The 20632-nt window shown below is 35.7% G+C and overlaps 1 protein-coding gene across 3 annotated transcripts in view; it reads right to left on the bottom strand.

The window, feature by feature from the left end:
• The window catches only part of TTC21B (tetratricopeptide repeat domain 21B), a 100802-nt gene that overhangs the window by 32592 nt on the left and 47578 nt on the right, over window positions 1-20632 (bottom strand). For all 3 annotated transcript variants that reach the window (XM_078146990.1, XM_020990878.2, XM_078146989.1), the window contains exons 16-20: window positions 11483-11555; window positions 9136-9246; window positions 7190-7328; window positions 5610-5716; window positions 105-293 (exon numbers count right to left, since the gene is read on the bottom strand). In XM_078146990.1, coding sequence (XP_078003116.1) covers window positions 105-293; window positions 5610-5716; window positions 7190-7328; window positions 9136-9246; window positions 11483-11555 — 619 coding nt within the window. The remainder of the gene's footprint in view (window positions 1-104; window positions 294-5609; window positions 5717-7189; window positions 7329-9135; window positions 9247-11482; window positions 11556-20632) is intronic.

The raw sequence follows: 20632 nt of genomic DNA, 5'->3' as shown, positions 1-20632 counted from the left end.
AGATTTCTTCTCATATGTTTATGTGACAAGATAGAATTTGGTATTATGAGAAATTTGAAGATATCTGGTATCAAAGGCACTATGGAAAATTTATGAGAATTGACCTTGTTATCTGTTTCACAATAAACAAGAGCCTCTTTGTAAAATTTAATTGATTTCTCATAGTCTCGCTGAGCAGCAGAATGTTTTGCAATCTCTGCACAAATTTCAGCTGCTAACTGTTTCTGTGTGGGAACTGCATCCGGCTGCTCCATTTGAACACGTTTTAATACTCGGGCTTGTAATTCTCGAGCCTGAAAGCAATAAAGGATGATGACATGAGAAAGTGGAAGAAAAAGAAAAGAAAAATTGCATTACAAGTAAATAATGTACAAATAACTATCACATAACATTTAATTTCCCACATTATTGGCCTGGTAGTTTATTTGCAAACAAAATGCCTAACCTATATCTCATTTTGCATTCATAATTAATTTTAAGTGAAAATGTCCCATGAAAATTTTTGCAAGTGAGACAACCTATATTTTTTTTCAAAGTGTATAAAAATGAAAAATTTTTAATGACATGAGCAATAAAATTTATTTTATTTATAGTCTCATTTATATAGCACTTAAAGTTTGCTAATCACAGCATACATTATCTCAACTGATTCTCACAATAGTGGATCTGTCTTTCCACAACCCTTCCAACAATGAATTTTCTAACCTTTTGTTATCTTGGTTGCTTTGCTGGGTGTAAGGTGAAAAACTTCAGAGTTGTTTTGATTTGCATTTTTCTTATTATTAGCGATTTGAAATAGTCTTTTATACGGTTGTTAACAATTTACAATTCTTTTAAGAACTGTTTGTTCATATCCTTTGACCATTTATGTATCAGGGAATGATTCAGTCTTAAATATTTGTGTTAGTTCTCTATATACATTTGAAATCAGAACTGAATCAGAGATATTTGATGCAAATATTTCCCCATTTGACATCTTCCCTTTTTACACTAGTTGCATTCATTATATAAGTGAAAAAGCTTTTCAATTTTGTGTAATCAAAACTATTCTATGTTTTGTAATAGCTTTGATGCTCCCTATTTGATCCAGTACTCCTGTGCTGGCATAGCTGTGAAAAACACCTTATCTAATTCTCTTTTTTCAAAAATTAAGTTTGCATTTATGTGTTCTGTTTCCTACATCATCAGAGTTATCCCCAGTATCTATTCTACTACCCCTTCCACAGCCATCCCATATAACAAATAAAATTTTTTTAGAGACTTATGATGTTTAGGTTTTCTCTAGGTATCTTATCTTCAAGATCAGCATTTTTGCTTACACAGTAAGCATATTTTCTTTTAATGTTATTGTTTCTCTTCTTGTAGATTGTTTTTCATTTTTGTGTATTTGCATTCCCAATCTATTTTTTCTTTTGTGAAACTTGCTATTGCAAATTTCATAATTTCTATTCTGTATTTTCTATTAAGTATTTATATTATATTATTTTTTGCTATATAGGCCATAAATTCTGTTCTCATAATTCTCATTTCTTTTTTTAAATCACTCAGGAACAGTGCATTGTGGTTCCATATTCTTGTCACATTCCACAGGATCCACTGTTTCATTCTGTGTTGGATCATTTTATTTTGCAGTATTAATTCACAGATGCCTGAACTAATTTATTAGATCTGCAGGTCATATTTCTATCTGCTGTTAATGATTCCTGTTGATTTACTTGTATGTTCAAGGTCTTTTGAGTTTTTCTCTTCCTGAGATCTTTGGTACTTTGAAAATCCTTTTTTAAAGTTCTTTTTTCCCCTTCTTTTTCCATATTACGTACTTTCTGAGTATCTGACTCACTCCCCTCTGATAGTGGTGTCTCTCAAAGTGTTTCAGCCTCCTTCTGTGCTGGGCAATTCATAGGACACCAACCTATGTCTTTCCCTCACTAAATGCTGCATATTTTCCCTCAGTCTTAGTGGAATGTCACACAGCCCATACATACTGTGTCCTGCACCTGTATCCTGTCCTGTTCCCTCCATTCCTCAGCATTCTGGCCAGGCACTAACAGTTCAGAGAGCTGCCATTCTGGTGCTGTGAGTGTGATTTTTATAGTATGGGTCTCTGAGGCTCTGGAAGGAGAGAAGGGTGGGATGTGGTGTTGAGTTCTATTTTAAGCCCAGATATATGTCTTGCCCCTTTCACTCTGTTTCTGGCTTTCCTGCAGACATTTTTGCAGCACATAACACTGCCTGCTACAGTGCTACTGTGTGGCCCTGACGAATTTCCTTAGTCTGGGGTGTGGCAGAAGCATGCTGGTCATTTGTCCTGGCCAAAGCAGATTTCCGCAGCTTTGGGCTGGGATCTCCATGACACTGGAAAAAAAGAGATCATGTTGTTTTGTAGGGCAGGCTCAGGGCAGATAGTGTGGACTGTAGGTACAGGGTGATGAGTGAGCAAAATGTAGAAATCAGTTCATGGTTTTTTTCAAACCTCCTTTTGGATTCCAGGTGTTCTAAATCATGGAGACAATGGAAACTTCTTTATCTTTGGTGCATATTTTCCGTTTTGGAGAGATTTGAAAGGTTGAGGGATCAGAAAAAATATCTAGTCATCTATTTTATTTATTATATTTCCCAAAAGTCCTGATTCTAATCTAATTTATTTTTAATCATGTGATTTTTAATACATTATTCAAGTCACACACCCATTTTCATTTTATTGTAGCACATGGTGTAAAATGTTAGTCTAAACATTAATTTCTGTTACAATCCTTTCCAGTTTTCCCAGCAGCTCTTGTCAAATAGAGAGATTTTCCCAGGTAACTTATATTCTCAAGTTTATATAACACTGGGCTACTGAATTAAATTTTACTCAATTCTTACTTCAGTGTTTCACTTATCAAGCCTTCTATTTTTTGTTGTTATTGTTATTGTTCAATTGTTTCAACTGTGTCCAACTCTTTGTGATCCCATTTGGGATTTCCTTGGCAAAGATAATGGAGTGGTTTGGCATTTCCTTCTCCACCTTGTTTTACAAATGAAGAAACTGAGGCAAACAGGGTTAAGTGACTTGTCTAGGGTCACACAGTGAGTAAGTGAGGCCAGATGTGAACCCAGGAAGATGAGTCTTCCTGACTCCAGGCCCAGTACTCTATCTACTGTGCCATCTAGCTGCCCCCTTCTACTTTTAATCAATAGCAAATAATTTTGATTATTACTGTTTTATAATTTAATTTGATGTCTGGAAGTGTTAATCCTCCTTCATTCCTACTTTAAAAAAATTATCCCCCTTGAGATTATAGTTTGTCCAAATGAATCTTTTTTGTTGTTTTTGTCTAGCTCAATAAATTCTTCACTTGCTGGTTTCATTGGCATAGCACTAAATTAGATTAGGTGGAATTGTCATTTTTTATTAAAATTGGCACTGTCCAAACATGAGCAATGAATATCCCTTCACTTATTCAAATCATTCTTTGTTTCTTTAAAGACTGTTTTATAACTGTATTTGCATGTGTGCCTTGGTAGAATAACTCTCAAATATTTAATGGATTTTGCAGTTTTTGAACAGTACTCCTATTACATATTCCTGGACTTTGTTATTTATAGATAGAAATGTGGCTGATTTTCTTTATATGCTACTATTTTATTGAAGCTATTGTTATAATTAGCTTCTTTCCTACTTCTCTAGGACTGTCTTATTGTGAATTCTTGAAGCATCTTGTACCTTATGCAATTTTGAAATCAATTTTGTATAGCAAATTTGTTTGTATATATATCTTATCTCTGCCTGCTGAACTGTAAGATCCTTGGAGCTTTTTTATCCAAATACAAGGTTTATTAGATCATCAATCAGGGTGGTCGAGATTTTAGGAATCCGCCATACTGGCCAGACTCTTAAGGAATCTAAGCATTTGTATCACTAATGCAAGTGGGCCAGATTTTAAGAATTTGAGCACCTTAATGGTGGCTAAGAAGGAACTTATATACAGAAAGATTGTGGGAAGGATGTAAGAGTGGCCAAGTAGTCTGGCGTGACTGGAGGAGGGGTCTAAGGAGGATCTGGATAGGAGTGGCCAGTAAGCTGGGGTGACTGTGATGCAGCAGAACACCAAGGAAATGGACCACATGGCCAAGGGAGAATGGAGTCTAGATAGGATTAAGAGTTGGAAGTGGCCAGGGGCAATCGGGAGGTAACAGAATGGAATTGGGAGATTGGCAACAGAATGGAATTAGGAGATTGGGCCTAGCTACAATGAAAGGCCACTTGAGTTGATTATACTCTCAGGCAAATGCTAGAGATTTGGTCATGTGGGAAAGTCCAGGGCTTTTCCTTTTTGGGGTCCAGATCCCAAAGACATGGTCTTTTCCTTTTTGGGTTTCAGATCCCATCCCAATCATTCCCCGCCTCAAACAAATGGGACTCAAATTCTTTTGGGGTAAGGGGCAAAGGTCTTGGCTTCTGAAACTGCCTCTTGCTGGCAAGTGACATAGAGTTGGCCCTGCCTTGACAGAGGCTGACTAGAACTGAGCACAGGCTGCATCCAGGGGATGATGGGGGGTCCTTGGAATTATTGACCATCATTCCTTCACTCTCAATTACTTAGCATGCTACCTAGACATTTCTAGGTCACGTTCAATAAATGGTTGTTGAATTGTAGTGCACACTATTTCAAAACCAAAGGAATTAATAATTTTAATAGAAAGTTCAACCTACTTAACTGAATTGTGACTGTTTAAGCAACTTCCACAATTTTCTAACATCTGCTGTATCTTTCTTCTGAAAATTCAATTTTATGTAAGAAGAAAAACCAGATTATTATTCTTTCAAGGCAGCCAGGTTAGGTGCCTGTAATCCAAAGCTACACTGAAACACGTCTCTATGCACGCAAAAAAGTTATTCATATTTCTTATAAATGGGAAAGTGGCAAAAAGAAAATTGACTTTTTAGATGACAAAGACAAAATAGTACATTCTCATTTTGTGCGAGCAAAGCATTGCCTCCCTACTAGTTATCTCTCTATAGGAAAACTATAACTTTGTTATAGTTATCTAACATTTGTGATGCCACTTAATCATATGTCTTTTCTTCAAGGGTTTATCAAATGCACTAACTGCCATACTGGGATTCAAAAATATAATAAAAGACTAAACAGTTATTTTAATAATATCTCAAAAGCTTTTAATAAAGTGTTACTTTTAATTACCCTAAACTAAAAACAAAAAGGCTATAGAATGTTAAAGTTGGTCCCTATGGTGCCTTACCACTCTGCCCCTTTTAATAGAATAAGAAATTGAGGCCTTTAAAAGGTTCAGTTATCTGTCTGAGGTCAAAGAGCTAGTCAGTGGTAGATCTGGGACTAGAACCCACACCTCTTGACTTGAAATCCAGGGTTCTTTGCCACGACATTGCTTCAGTTTCAAAACAGTTATTCAAAATGTTAAAGCCAGAATGACTGCCATTTCATATAGCCTCTATATTTTCTGAATTTTCTTTGTATTGTAAACATACCTCATTTAGATCCATTTTTCTGGTCCCTGCTCTTCCTGATTCAATTGTTTGGGGTGGGGAGAGGTGAACACATTGTTTCCATGCATGCATACATGTAGTATATTTCCTCCATCATTACCTGTTGCAATGCAATGATTGCTTCAGCAGTCTTTTCCATTTTGCTGTAAATTTTTGCTAGGAGAACTTGATAACGTCCATCTTCTATTAGAGCAGATAGTTCATTTACTACCAAGAAGTTAAATGTTGAAAAAAAGAAAAACATTTGTTTTAACTAAATAATAAAAAGTAAAAGCATTTTTTAAAGTTTTCAATTTTTCTCTTGATAAACAATTAATTTTCAAAATACAGAGTAATAATTACAAAATATCCAATCATAGTTAGGTAAAAGAATCAGACGACAGATGATTAGATGATAACTGAATGCAATTTCTACATTAAAAACAAAATGTCTATAAATACAAATGAAAAACTTTAATTTACAACTGTCTTTTCTTCATCTTTTCCCCCTTTTCAATGCTTTCCCCTGCCCCTATCAGATCAAGTGTTGTACAGTACTGTGATCTCCTAACCTTCTTGCCAATGTATTCCTACCCATCAGCCCTCTTGGCTGGACACTAACCAACCCTTTTTTTCTCCCTCTTTCTATCTCTACCACTGTAGAAGAAAAACCAGAATTTCTTTCAACTCATACCCTGAGGCCCCACTCCCTATGTTGGGTAGGACCCCTCCAGGCAAACCACCAGTCTCGAATAACTACTCACAACTTTTGGATGAGCAAAGAATCACTAAATATAGTTTTACTAGTAAGATGGAGAACATCCAGTCCTTATCAACTATCCTGTCACAGCATCCTGCCAGGACTTACTGCCTGACCTGCTGATGTACCTTAAGAATTGCCGGGCTTTTCCATCAACTATGTTAGCTAGACTCTATGTGCCATCTCCTCAATTAGAGTGTGAGCTCCTTAAGACCAGGGACTGTTTCATTTTCTGATTTGTATCCCCAAGGCTTAGCACATCATAAATACTTAATAAGTTATTTTTCAACCATTTATAAAAGATTTGATTACTATTTAAATAAAAAAGTAAAGCACAACAGCCTAATTTATGATTTCTACAACTATTGTTATGATTGAAAGTGAAAAAAAAAGGACTCTGGCTTGAACATTACTTATAGAAAAGCTATCTATACTACTGAAGCCAAACATTGCTTCTCACCATTATCCAATTCAAAACTATTTCTAGTATTTAACATTAAAATGCTTAAAAATGAATAAAAGACAAAAACATTTAAGTGAAAATTAATTGAACATTTCATACCTTCAGCACCACTTCAAAATTCTAACAAATCTACACATTTTGTATAAAACTGCACTGCAGGCAACAGGTGTGTTCTTGAAAAGTATAAACTTAAATCTTATAAATTGTATTTTATTTTAAATGCACTCAAGGTGCTAGCCATTTACAAGAAAGAAGCCTTCTAGAGAGTAACAGATCATTTTATAATGTAAATAATTATCTCCCCATGAATTTGTTTTGGACTTTCAATTATGATGTTTTAGCAAAGAGTAGTATACTGGAATATTAGATAAAGAATAGCAAACACTGAGAGTACTAAGATTTACATTTAAGCAAAAATAAAAAAACTAAATTAGACAAATATGCCATATGTTATTCTAAATTAATAAGACATTCATACCAGGTTCATGGGCTAAAGCATGTTGAAGAACTTTCTCTGCTTTTTCATAACGTTTCAGTTTCAATAAAAGCTCAGCCAGATCATAACAAAGAAAATTTTGTTGACCACTTTTCAGTGCAGCTTCATAGTAAGTGATTGCCTAAACACAGAACTCTTTTTAAGGGGGAAAGGCAATTTAAAAAGTATTCAACAATAGTTATTTTTCATGTACCACAAACAACAAATACATTAAAAACAATAAACATACATAACTAATGAGGATAATCTTGTTCATAGACACATTTCCTGAAATAGCTTAAATTTGTGAATTATACATATGAAAAAAGGGTTTAAAACTTCAAATATAATATATGACATCAAGCTGACCTTTTTTTTTGTGACTAGGTCTACCTTACCTAAGCTAAAAGTACAGCAGCTACTCATGGGCCCAATTCCAATGCTATTCAGAATGGAAACTTGAACTTGTTCCATTTTTCCAACCTGTGCCAGTTTGTCCCTCCCAAGGCAATATGCTGCCCACTATTGCTAGGGTTGACGGCATTTGTATCAGACTAAATCTAGACTCCCACTGCAGCTCAGAATTCCTGAACTCAAGAGATATACTTACCTCCACCTCATTTAGTAGCAAGGATTACAGGCTATCTCATCAGCCCTAACATTCTTTCTTACGAGCAATTAACTCATTTATGGAAAACAAAATGCAAATTAAAGTTATGGGTTCAGCTTCATAGACTAGTTAACCTCACTGTACTACAGGGGTAGATGTTGAATATAAATACATAAGGCTAATCATCTCATGAATGTGACAGTCTTGAAGAAATCCGGCAAGAGTATATACGCAGTGTAAATCCATAACCAAAAACAAATCAAAGTGTTTATTTACAGTGGATCAAAAGGAAGTAGGTGGATTAGGAACATTCATACTTTATCATATATGAATAGCAACTGCAATGTAACTTTTAAAATGGTGGTGTAGGCCTTAGTGTACTTAGTACTTAAGGAGCAAAAATCTACTGTAGAAAACTGAAAAATTTCTATGTGTTCAAAAAGTGCTGAAAAAAATATAATGACAAAGTTTTTGAGGTCAGTCATCCAGTCAGTCAATAAACATTTATTAAACGATTATTCTGTGTCAGGCCCTGTGCTAAGTGCTGGAAATACAAAGAAAGGCAACAGTTCAACAAATATATATTAAATACCTGTTGTATCCACAGAGTACTATCCCAAATGTTGAGAAAAACACAGTTTAATTAAGATATGATTCCTAATCCTAGGGATCTTACCAGCTAAGTGGGGATAAGATACACAGGTAATTATAATATGCAACAGTTAAGTGCATTATAAAACTCTTTGAAAGGGAAGATCTGAGGGGAAAAGTTTTACCAAAAGCAAGAGATGGGTCTGATAAGACTTCCTAGAGGAAGTGGCATTTGTCTTGAATTTTAATCAGTCAGTCAGTAGCATTAAGTGCTTACTATAGGGCTAAGCACTGAGATTCAAAAAGAGGGAAAAGATAGTCCCTGCTGTTAAGGAGCTCAGTTAGAGGATGGAAAGGAATTTAGCAGGTAGAGAGTATGAGAAAAGATATTTTAGGAACATGGAAGAAAATGAATAAAGGTGGGAATGCAGGGCATAAGTGGAGGTAGGTAGCAGAGCATAGAGTTCAAACAAGGTAGTCAGAAGAGATAAGTTGGTGCCAGATCATGGAGAGATTTCAATGCAAGGTAAAGAAGTCTGAACATTAGGGCAGTAGGGAGCCACTTAAGATTCTTGAGCAGAGAAGTGACATGACCACAACTATGCCTTCAAAAAGAAATTCCAATTTATGAATACAAATTCAGAGTTCTGCAAGCTTCTGGTCTGTGCATTATTACTTTGTGAAGGTCTACTCCATGGCATAGGGCATGGGAAATTTGGTCCTGTGGATTTATAGAATATGTAAGTACCTTGGAATAGTTATGAGTTTTGACCAGGGCTTTCCCAATCTTACTCGCCAGAGTGCCATCTTTTGGGTTCTGCTTGAGAGCTTGCTCATATGCTTCTATGGCTTCTTCAGGCTAGAGTTGTCAGAAATAAGAAGAAATAAGAGTAACTAACTAGACCTGGCAAATTAACAGAAATCTCACACTTCCCTCATTAACCTATTAATTTAGGCTATTTCATAAAGCTAGTTACATGTGTAGCAACACTGAGAAGCTGTATTTGTCTGACTGGCCAACATTCAAGAGTTAAAAAGGATCAGTCACCATCATCAGAGCTACCTTTGTGTGACGCAGTAGCACAACCACAACTCATTTAAAATGATCCCTTCCCTCCTAAGGTAGGGTGGCAATTGACAGGGTTTACTCTCTCTTACCAATTACAGAGCCTGAAACTTAATAATGAAGGACACTTTACCCATGTAAAACTGACTGCTCCATTACTGTGCCTAACTAAAAGGGCTGTTTATTATGATTTTGGTGATCTTTTAAATTTTAAATTTTAAAAAAATCTGCACCCGTGGCCACCAAACTAGTCATCTATTTCTTATACTACAATTTCCCTTTTGTAATTACTTGACATTGTAATGTCAAAATTCCTAAATCATTTTCATCAATGTAGAGCTGTTCCTTGAATGATGCTGAGCACAAGCAACCATGCCTGTGCATTCTGTACAACTCACATTCATGCACTTTCCTAAATTCATGACACAGTCTACTCTACCTGCTAGAGGCCTGACTCCTTGCTTTCTCCTCAGATAATGAGGACACCACCTAAACACACAGGCTGTTCACTGGTTATTGCTTGCTCCTGTCACATGACATGTGAATAGTCATCTTGTTCCAATTATCCATGTCTCCTACAACATGTTTTACTTCAGCTCTTTACTGTACTTAGTTTTTTGCTAACATGTTTTAGCCAGCTCACTCATATACACCAGAGTGATATTCATTTTTAGTCTTTGGAGATTGGAGTTTTCCATGACATACAACCATGTAATAATACTAGAAGAATTATTATGCAGTTAGATGTGCTGGATTTGAAGTCAAGAAGACCTTCAAATCCTACCTCAGACACTACCTAGTTATATGACCCTGGGCAAGCTGCTTGATATTTTTTGCCTCAGTTTCCTCATTTGTAATAATAGCACCTGTACTACAGGGTTGTCATGAAGATCAAATGAGATGCCATATAAAAAGGGGCTGGTTTCCCAAAAAAGGTTCAGATTACTGGTTGTGAAAGTCTCACTGAAGATGTCTTCAACGTGTCTACAGATGATTTCAATAAATACATTTTATATAGACAAGTAGGCTATTAGTTGATGTGTTCTTTTGTTTTGAGGGGGGAGGAAGTGGTGGTGGGTATTAGCACCACCTTTATTTTACATTAAGCCTTTCCATATTCTCTACATAGTTACTAGTGCCTTAGTCCCCAAACTACCCTGTATTTATTTTACTTATATTTGGTAAATATTTTCTCCAAATATGCATATGTCAATGAAAACATTTAAGCTTTTTGAGGACACAGTCCATTTCATTTTTGTCTTTTTACCTCCTACACCTGGCACGTGGTAGGCACTAAATAAATGCTTACTGAATGAGTGAAGTTAACAAAGTATGAGGTTTTTTTTTTGTTTGTTTGTTTTTTACCCTCACTCCTTTGGTATTTCTTTCTTCTTTTAAAATATCTTGTGAACTGATCTCTCAATACCCTCTATGGATATGTGGTCTAATCCACCTGCTTTTCCAATTATTTTTCTTTCTTCTTTTTAGTGCCATTTCTACATCTTCTGAAAGCACATGTGGAACTATCAATTAGAACACAAGTGTGGTGGCTATATTGTTTTTGACTGCTTAAAAAGTTTGTTACAAAAATGACTGCAAAATTGTTCCATTTTTTCTTCTATTAGCTGTCTTTCATTTTCATCCTTAAATACCATTTGCTTAGTTGGTTGGATCTCTTGCTGAGCTTTATTTGAACTGGTTCATGGTTTAAAATAGATAAGTATTTTAAAATGTTATGACATCTTTTTCTCATTTTTATTCTTTCTTCTATCTTTGCACTAATTTTGATCTGTGCTCTAGCCAGGGGAGGTTACTTTTACACAAGCATCTGATTCAGTGATGACTTTCTGACACCAATAACAAGTCACATCTTGTCCATGAAAATAGAATCAATTTCATTTTTATTGTATATCATTTCAATAATTAAGAGTAATGATTAATAAATTGATGGTCTTACAGTTTTTACTACTTTATCTTAACTATCCATTTCATAAGAATATTTAGAGTCAGAAGTACTTCAAATTCTTACCTCTTGTATGTTCATGTAGGCATCACCAAGGAGAAGAAAAGTATGAGGATTGGGCGATTTTTCTACGAGGTCTCTAGAAGACAAATTTTATTGATTAAATTTTTTTTAATATGTATGTGCAAATATCTGTCTAATCCTAAAACTTACTTGTTCTCCAACTCATAGGTATATGACTTATATAAACTAATAAGTAATAATGTACTTACTATATGCTTTATATTGATCTATTTTTATTATTTTTATTATTATATTTTACCATTTTATTATTTTTATAGTATAAAACTTACAAAGTCAAATTTTATCATAAACTGTAACATCTAATATCTCTTCTTAAATAGGGAAAAATACTTAAAGTATATCAGTAAAATCTTGACTCAAGCTCAGGGAACTGGGCCTTCTATATAAATGAATTTTCTGATTAAATAAATATTAACTAGAAATTCTGTTTTGTTTCAAATATTATTAAATTTAGAAAGCTTTCTAAAATATATGAGGCTAGTTTTTTGCTTTTAGCAACTAAGTCAGGTAAATATTTTTTCTTTGATGATGCAAATTATTGCAGTATCTAGATAGGACAGTGGATAGAGTACTGGATCTGGAGTCAGGAAGACCTGAGTTCAAGTCCAGTATCAGATTGTGACTTACTGTGTGACCCTAGGTAAACCACTTAACCTTAACCTCAATTTTCTCATTTATAAAATGAAAAATAATAATGATATCTACCTTTCCAACACTGTGGTGAAGTTACAAAGAGATGTCAGTAAAGTACTTTACAAACTTTAAAGCTCCATATAAACACTATCTATTATCTTTTCTCTTCAATCACATCCCAGAGTACCTTCAGAAGTCAGTAAAACTTCCCTTATCCAGACTCATATGAAAATGTTCCATTGAGGAGAAATCAAGTTTCTGGATACTTGAGGCTCAAATATTCTGAATCCTTTTAATTCTTTTGATGGAAACCTTTCTAAAATGCAATATATACATATATATGTACATATGCACACACATAGGTACATACACATATATCCCTACCTTCCTATAAAAGAGAAAACTAAATATAACTTGTCTTAATGACTAAGCGTCATCATTTTGAATACTGAATACATTCATATCCATTACATGTAGATAGTATATGGTAATGTATAAACGCAAACCCTTTAGAACTTGTTTTATTGGAGAAAAAAATCTTGATATCTTTTTCATTTTTGGTCACTCATCTTTCATAAAGATGTGCAAAGAATAGGACTTCCTGGATGGTATAACATTATTAACTTTGTGCAAAATTAATTAGTGAATTAAGAATGGAAGTAGCCTCCCCAGTGATTTTCTCTCAATTTTTTTCCTTCACCATTCTCAATAACTTTTGATGGATCAGCAGTATTCAAAATATTATTTCTGTACTGCTAATAGGAAGGACTGCAAATAACAGTAGCATCCAATCCTCTTTCACATTTGCTACTTGTTCATAGATATGAAGTATTATTTGGTGTTAAGAATTTAGGTTATGATGCTTTGGGGACCATTTATCTCAAAGTTTACAAGTCGTGGTGCTTACTAAATATTTGCCAGTTTATTGTCAGTCAAAAAAATTTATTAAGCACCTACTACACACCAGGCACTATGCTAAGTGCTGGGCATACACAGAAAAGCAAAATATAATCTTTGCTTTCGAAGCTATAGACAAGTTTTACGTAACTTTTGCTCTAAGTTCTTGCTCCTTCACCTGAATTACCCAAAGCTTTGAGAGGATTTCACCCTTAGGTTAAAATGCTGTTGACTTTGAAATCTCTAAATTTTCCACTTAGAGATTAACAAACTCCCTCTTAGTCATACCCTCCCCATTCCAGTGATTCTGAACCACCTTAGGTTATCAATTAAATCCCAGTACCCATCCTGCACTGCCCAAGTCTTTATTCCCATTTCCTTCAACTCCCTTCTGCTACAACCAAAAGGTATCACTATGTTCTCTGGAATGCCTGCTTCATATGGCAACAAACTTGCTCTCATCTTAAATCCTTTCTTTTACCACTCCTTCACCTCTTCCTGATGTCTCTGAGATCTGGCTCTGTCTTGATGACACAGGATCCTTGGTCACCCTTTCCAGTAATGGCTGCACTTTCACTCATTCCTCCCAACTCATTGGTTGAGATGGGGAGTTGTAATACTTCTTGTTCCCCACTGTCACTTCCAGGTTCTCCTCCAAATATGTCTCCTCCTTTGAGATTTATGCAATCCACATCTATAAACCAACCCAAACCCTTATAGCTGTTGCCAACAGATTTGCAGAATGCTCCGCTTTTCCTCAATGAGTTCACTACCTGACTCACAATGTTTTTCTCTTCTCCAACTCCCACTCTCATTCTAGGGAACTTCAATATACAAATTAATATTCCCTCAAATACCCTAACTTCCTATTTCCTCCACTTAATCTTTTCCCATGACTTACTCCTCCATCTCACCTCAACCACACAACACAGACGGTCATGGAGGCAGCTAGGTGGCACAACGTATAGAGTGCTTCAGAGCACAGAGTGAGGAAAACTTGAATTAAAATCTAGCCTCAATCATTTATTAGTTTTGTTCCCAGGGGCAAACCACTTTAACCTCGGTTTGCCTCAGTTTCTTCACCTGTAAAATAGGGGTAATAATAGCACAGAATTGTGAGACTCAAATTTATAAAGTGTTTAGCAAATGCCTGACACATATTAGATGCTATATAAATGCTAATTATTCTGTTATTATCACTGTTGCTACTGTCATTTTACCCTTAATCTTGCCATTATTAATAAATGCATCACATCTAAGTACAAGAGCTCTAAAAGTACTTTATTTGAGCACATTCTATTGACTTTTTACCACTCCTTCTGCCTTCTAATTCTAAACCCTGCCTTAAATGTCTACACTGTGGCCTCCAATCCCTTGACCCCTAAGTTTTCTCCCAGGCCATAACCTCTGTACCAGCCATACTTTTCTCCTTTCCCCATCCTGAATCCTTGGTGAACCAACTCAACTCTATGCAATGACCTCTTCTCTTGAGTTTTTTGCCTCTTATCTTACTGCCAATTGTGTCCTACCAAGTCTCAGTCCTAGGTTACTCCCATTAACCACTGCCTTCACTTATATGCTGAATAATATTAGAAAATCACACAACCATCCTTACTGAATCCAATACAGATTTGCATTACATATCCTCTACTGGTCCCTCATTGTAGTAAGTCAATCCTTTTCCACCTCTCTACTTAACTCACTAACCCCCTCACCACAGTGGTTCTTCCAAACCTTTTTAACCCTCCTGAAAACTCCCACGGCTTCCCCAACTCCTCTCAACTGAGAACCTTGCCTCATATTTCACTGAAAAAATGAGGCCATTTGCCATGAGCTTCCTCTTTTCTTCTCCTCATCTCACATATCCCAGAGGCCTTTTGTCATTATATCTGCTTCTACTTGTCTGACATGAATAAGTAGGCCTTCTCCTTCCCAAGCCCAACCCTTCTACATGTACAAGTGATCTCATTCTATCCCATCTCCTCTAGTAGACTTCCCCCCTTATAATCCTCGCTCTCACTTACTTTCAATCTCTCCCCATCTACTGGCTGCTTCACTTTGCATACAAACATTCCCATGCCTCCCCCATCAACAAAAATCCCTTTCTTGGTCCACCCATCCCTGCTAACTATGATTCATATCTCTCCCCACAAAAAGAGTTTAGTTCAACTCCAATAAAGTAAAGTTAATCAGGGCAGAGCTCTTGAGGAAGTAAGTTTTGGGCACAGTGATTCAGTAAGAATTGGTGGAAGGCATAAGAAGAAATAGGAAGTGACAGCCTAGGTAGGTTAGGTCATTCTGAGGTTTTCCAGAAAACGCTACCAGAAGCATTTGCATATTCATTTTCATTTTAATATGCATATGGCAAAGAAATAAAATTTAATGAATGCAGTTTTCTCTGAAACTCCTCATACTGGTCTCCTTCACCTGCCCTCCCATCTCCAATACAATAAAAGTCAGATCTTTGTGAAATTTTCTTAACACTAAGCATAGTAGAAAGAACTCTGGATTTGGAGTCAGACTTTAAATCATAGTTTCAAATCCTGGTTCATCAACCTCTATGTCTTTAGCCAAGTTACTTCCATTCTCTGGGCCTCAGTTTCCTTATCTGTAAAATGAGAGAATTAGACTAAATTCATTCATTCAGCAAGCGGTTATTCAGTTCCTATAATGTGTGAGCCACTGAATTGAGCTCTGAGAATACAAAGACAACAAATTTAAAAGAAGCAGTTTCTGACTTTGAGAAACTTACAGTCTAATAGAGGAACTTACTTCTGGTCTCTTTCAGAAATAAATATATTACCCAATTTGTCTTTATCTTGTTTTTGCCTACGATCACACATGACTTATACCTAGATTATAAATCCCAGAAATGGTGTCATATTTTTTTTAGCACATGGGCCTCAATGGTTTAGATTATGACAAGTGAGAACATCTTTAGGCCTCAGTTTCCTTATCTGAAAAATGACTTGAACTATATTAAATGTCACTGATGATCCTTCTAGTTCCAGATCTGTGGCTGCACAAAGACTTTGTAGACATGATACTGAGCCATAATTCTGTCATCTAATATTTAACACTGAAGGGCATTTCATATACAAGCAACAGAAAAAATGACATCTTTAATGTTATAACAGGAATTAAAGTCATATGTGGGGTATTCAATAGTTTAAGCTATTGAAGTTTAAAACTTGACAAAAACTTTTGGGACAACTTATATAGCACCAATATAGATTTATTTTTTCTAGGACATCTATCTAATAGTAATAAATATTCTAAAAAAAAATACCCTATTCCACAAAGATGGGTAATCAAATTACAATGGAAAGGATGGCACTAAAAACATGCAAAGACACCAATAAGAAGTCACGCTTATACAGTATATAGGTCTATAAGGCACTTTCTTCACAACAACGTTTATACATTGAGCCTTATGACAACCTTGGGAAGTAAGCATTATGGGTATAATTTCCATTTTACAGATGAGAAAACTGAGGAACACAAAGGTGAAGTGACTTTCCCATGGTTAAAAAAATAGTAAGCATCAAGTGTTGGTCCATCTGATTTTAATTCCACTGCTCTTTTTATTCTAGCACAAGAGAGCCTTTAAAACAACATTTTACTTTACCAAATCTAATACTTTTTTGTAGTAAAAACGAATGGGAAAATGGGATCTTACGTTTTTGGTACCCTTCTTTAGTCCACTGTGTCACACTAAAATGAAATCTCCAGGAGAATACTTTTTGTGAAAGCATGTCTGTCAGTTCCCACTTCATACCTTAATCAACGATGCTCAGTTATGTAGATATAAATTAGTCTTATGAAAGCTTTGTAGAGAAGAGAAAGTAGGCATAGGAGTCAGCTGCTTTTTTTTTTTAATCATCTTTTTCTGGCTGTAGTAATGACCATAACTTTTTTTCCAGGTTTTTTTTAACATCTTTCCCATACCTCCATAACTGATTCCTCCATATTCTCAAAACTGTGTCATGTCTAGCATGTCACTAGTCCAGCAAGAGGCTGGACAGTCTCATCCAGTTGTTCTGTCTCTGGTGTGTGTGTGTGTGTGTGTGCGTGTGCTACTTTAATTTCTGCAAGAACAATTTTGGGAACTGGGACAGCTCTCCTGTCAGTGACGGGGAAAAGTTTTTTATAGAAATCTTAACAAATTTTTCCATTTTCCTTCTGTTCATTGTCTTCCTTCCATTCCTACTATTAGAATCTGAGCTTCTTGGAAACAAGGATTGTCTTATTTTTTAATTTATATCTTTAATATTTAGTACACAGTGCCTGATATGTAGTAGGTACTGAATAATGCTTATTGATTGATTTATCCTGGACAATCTGACTTAAGTCAGTTGCCCACCAACTTTTCCTCTCCATTTCTTCTAGATATTTTATAAAGTAATACCACTCAATCTTCAACTATCCTCCTCTGCAGTAAATGTGTTTATGTTCTAAACTGGCATTGTCCATAGCTGCTATTTCTCTTTGGTTGATAAAAAGACCAAGTATCTGCTGGCTCAGGCAGTCCCCTTCAGCTCTAAATCCTATGATCTTTCCTCTAATCTTGCTTCCATATGACAGCCCCTCAATTATTTCAAGATAATTCTCACCCCCTTAACACTCCAAAAAAAGCTATCTAGTCTATAAATACAAAAAATAATTCACCTGAACTTGCTTATAAAATATTTTACCTTTTTAATTAATATTGAGTGACAGGGGCACTCTCTGATCTTTAGTGAAAACCACTCATACATAAAATTTGATATGAGTGCTTTAATTTAGCTGTGTGCAAGTTGGAACAATATTCAATGGCATTAGCTGAATCAGAATCTTCAAAGAATTTAAACAGCTGCCTTAATGAATCTTTCTATAAGGAAAGGCAACAGAGTATTGATCTATAAACATTTACATAGACTATGAGGTAATAACTTTCTGTACACATTACAGTGTGTGCATCCTCCATACTGCTACACTATACACTGCATGGCATGCACAAGTGGGTGCAAACCACGACTCTGATGGGTATGTTACCATGGGAAACTCACAACCTCTCTGTGTCTTGATCTCCTAATCTCTTCCTTGGATCCTACAAGTATATGTAGTATCCACTCCATAAGGTTTTTGTGCAGAACAAATGAGGCATTAAATGTTAAGCACTTTATGAACTTTAAAGCACTAAATAAATGTTGGCTACTGTTACTACTAGGTATTCTGTTTACATTTTAAAGTCATTCACTACTTTGCCCCAACCTATCTCTTCACTTTCATTATATATTAATCCCTATCCCACAGTGTATGGCCCAGCCAAACTGGCATTCTCCTTGTTCTTCACATGCAGTATGCCATCTCGCATCTCTGATGCTTTGCACGGGTTGTCTCCCATGCCTGCAGTGAAGTCCCTCTTCATCTTCACCCCAAAGAAATCCTTTCTTCCTTCAAAATGCAGTTCAAAATACTACCTTTTACCTGAAGGCTTTCTCAAATCCTAACGTCCTCTCTTTATATTTATACTATAGATACTTACACATATATACAATGGTTCATCTAACAAAATATTAATCCTTGAAAGAAAGGATTGTTTCATTCTTCATCTGTATCCCCAACACCTAGTGCAGCATCTGGCACACAGGGATAGGGATTGGACTTGTGATTTCAGGGATATATAGGTAATTCCTAGGTGAGGAAACTCCCTCTACTAATGCAGGTCAGCACCTTCTTTGCAACTCTTAGTCTTGGAGAGTCACATAGAATAGGAGACTTAAGTGACTTTACCAGAGTCACATACTTACCCAGTATTTGTCAGAGAAGGAACTTGAATTCAGGTCTTACTGGCTTCAAGTTCAAGTCTTTATCCACTGTGCTATGCTGGCAAGTAGCAGGCACTTAATAAATGCTTACTTATTTATTGATATGATCATGCTATTAACTACTAAGGTACAAGTGAATGTTTTTTCTGCCATTCTTGCTCCAAAAAGGATAGAGAAGTCAGATATGATACAGAATACTGCTTTTCCCATGCAGAAGTATTTTATCTACTGTATTTTTGTTGCAAGCTCTTTTTTTCTCTGATATCAACAGTGTCTGCTGTTCACTGATCCCACAACCTTCTGTGCTTCTAATCTCTTATAACCTATTCCCTTTTCTTTTTTCTTGGGTCCCATGGTGTTTTTACTGGAATTCTCAGTTTTCATTTGAGAAAGTTGGCTTGTTACAGAGAAAGCCAATCTGAATGTTTCTTTCTCTTTGGCCAATGAACTGTTTTTGAGTGTTGTGGGTATACTCTACAACATTATTTTGCAGTTTTCATTGTTTAGATGGTACTTTGGGACTCCTATTTCAACACCAAAGGTTGTTTTGTTTTATCCTCTGACCTACTTCTAGGTTGTGACAATTCCAGATGGCTGACCTCCAAGCAAAGCTAAGGTTTTACTGCAGAGTATAGCTGAGATTAATTTGAATCTGTATTATGATTGCTTTTTAAGAACTATAGTCCTTATATTTAAGGGTTTTTTTTGCCATCACTTGTTTCTTTCTCATGAAAAGGAATAACCAAAGCAACTCTACTGAAGGATTCCAGTTAGCTGGATACAGTTAACTGAAGATTTCCTCTATTATCACAGTACTTCAGTGGATCCATGATTTCTTTTTTTTGCTTTTTGCTAGGCAATTGGGATTAACTGACTTGCCTGGGATCACACAGCTAGTACGTGTTTTGTGTGGTGTGTCTGAGAAACTGGATTTGAACTCAGGTCCTCTTGACTTCGAGCTGCCTCTGGATCCATGATTTCACTAATGTGGGTACTCCCTTCATCAGTGCACACTACAACTCATCTATGGCTTCTTATACTGTGTATCCTTGTCCTGGTTTTCCAATAAGTCTTCTACAGAGGATCCACCCAATATAGTGAAAGACTTTCTCTAGGTCTTTTTTATATTTCTTAGATGTAAGAGGAGTACTCCTGATATCTGTAATCCCTCCTTCTTCATACATGATTTCACATGTCTTTTTCCTACCAGTCCCTTATATAGCTGGTTAAGCATATGCTGTCACCAGGAATAAGCTGCATCCTGTTTGTGCCCAACATTCACACCCTCATTTCCCTTTGGGCAATGTTGATGATTCACAGAATATGATGTTCGGAGATTCTAAATAATATGTTTGTAGTTAGGAGAACATATGCATTTAAAAAATGGGTCATTGTGTTAGGGTAAAGCTTTGAATGATTAAAAGCACTATGCATTTTCCTAAATGCAACCTAGTCTACTCTATTCCTCTAATTCAATTCTGGGCCCAGTTCATTATACATCTGCAATGACCTCAAATATGTGTACTGATATATTACTTATCTAGCTACATATAAGACTCTGGACAAAAGGCATTTTTCATTCATTTCATTTTTCCCAAATGGATTGTTAGACAGATCTTATGAGTAATCACACATCTCCTGCAACTGCCATTTTGGAGTTACAAGCAACAGGTTAATACTGTCCACAAATAGCAGCATTTCTTACCATCTACATAAGGGTTCTTAACCTGGGGTTTATGAACTTGTTTTAAAAAATATTGGATAACTGTATTTCCTTTGTAATCCTATATAT

The sequence above is a fragment of the Phascolarctos cinereus genome, unplaced genomic scaffold, assembly GCF_003287225.1.
Source record: "Phascolarctos cinereus isolate Bilbo 61053 unplaced genomic scaffold, phaCin_HiC Scaffold_726;HRSCAF=1367, whole genome shotgun sequence".
NCBI classification, from domain to species: Eukaryota; Metazoa; Chordata; class Mammalia; order Diprotodontia; family Phascolarctidae; genus Phascolarctos; species Phascolarctos cinereus.
Note: the sequence above shows the minus strand (reverse complement) of the source record. Positions and strands in the feature narration are given on the sequence as shown.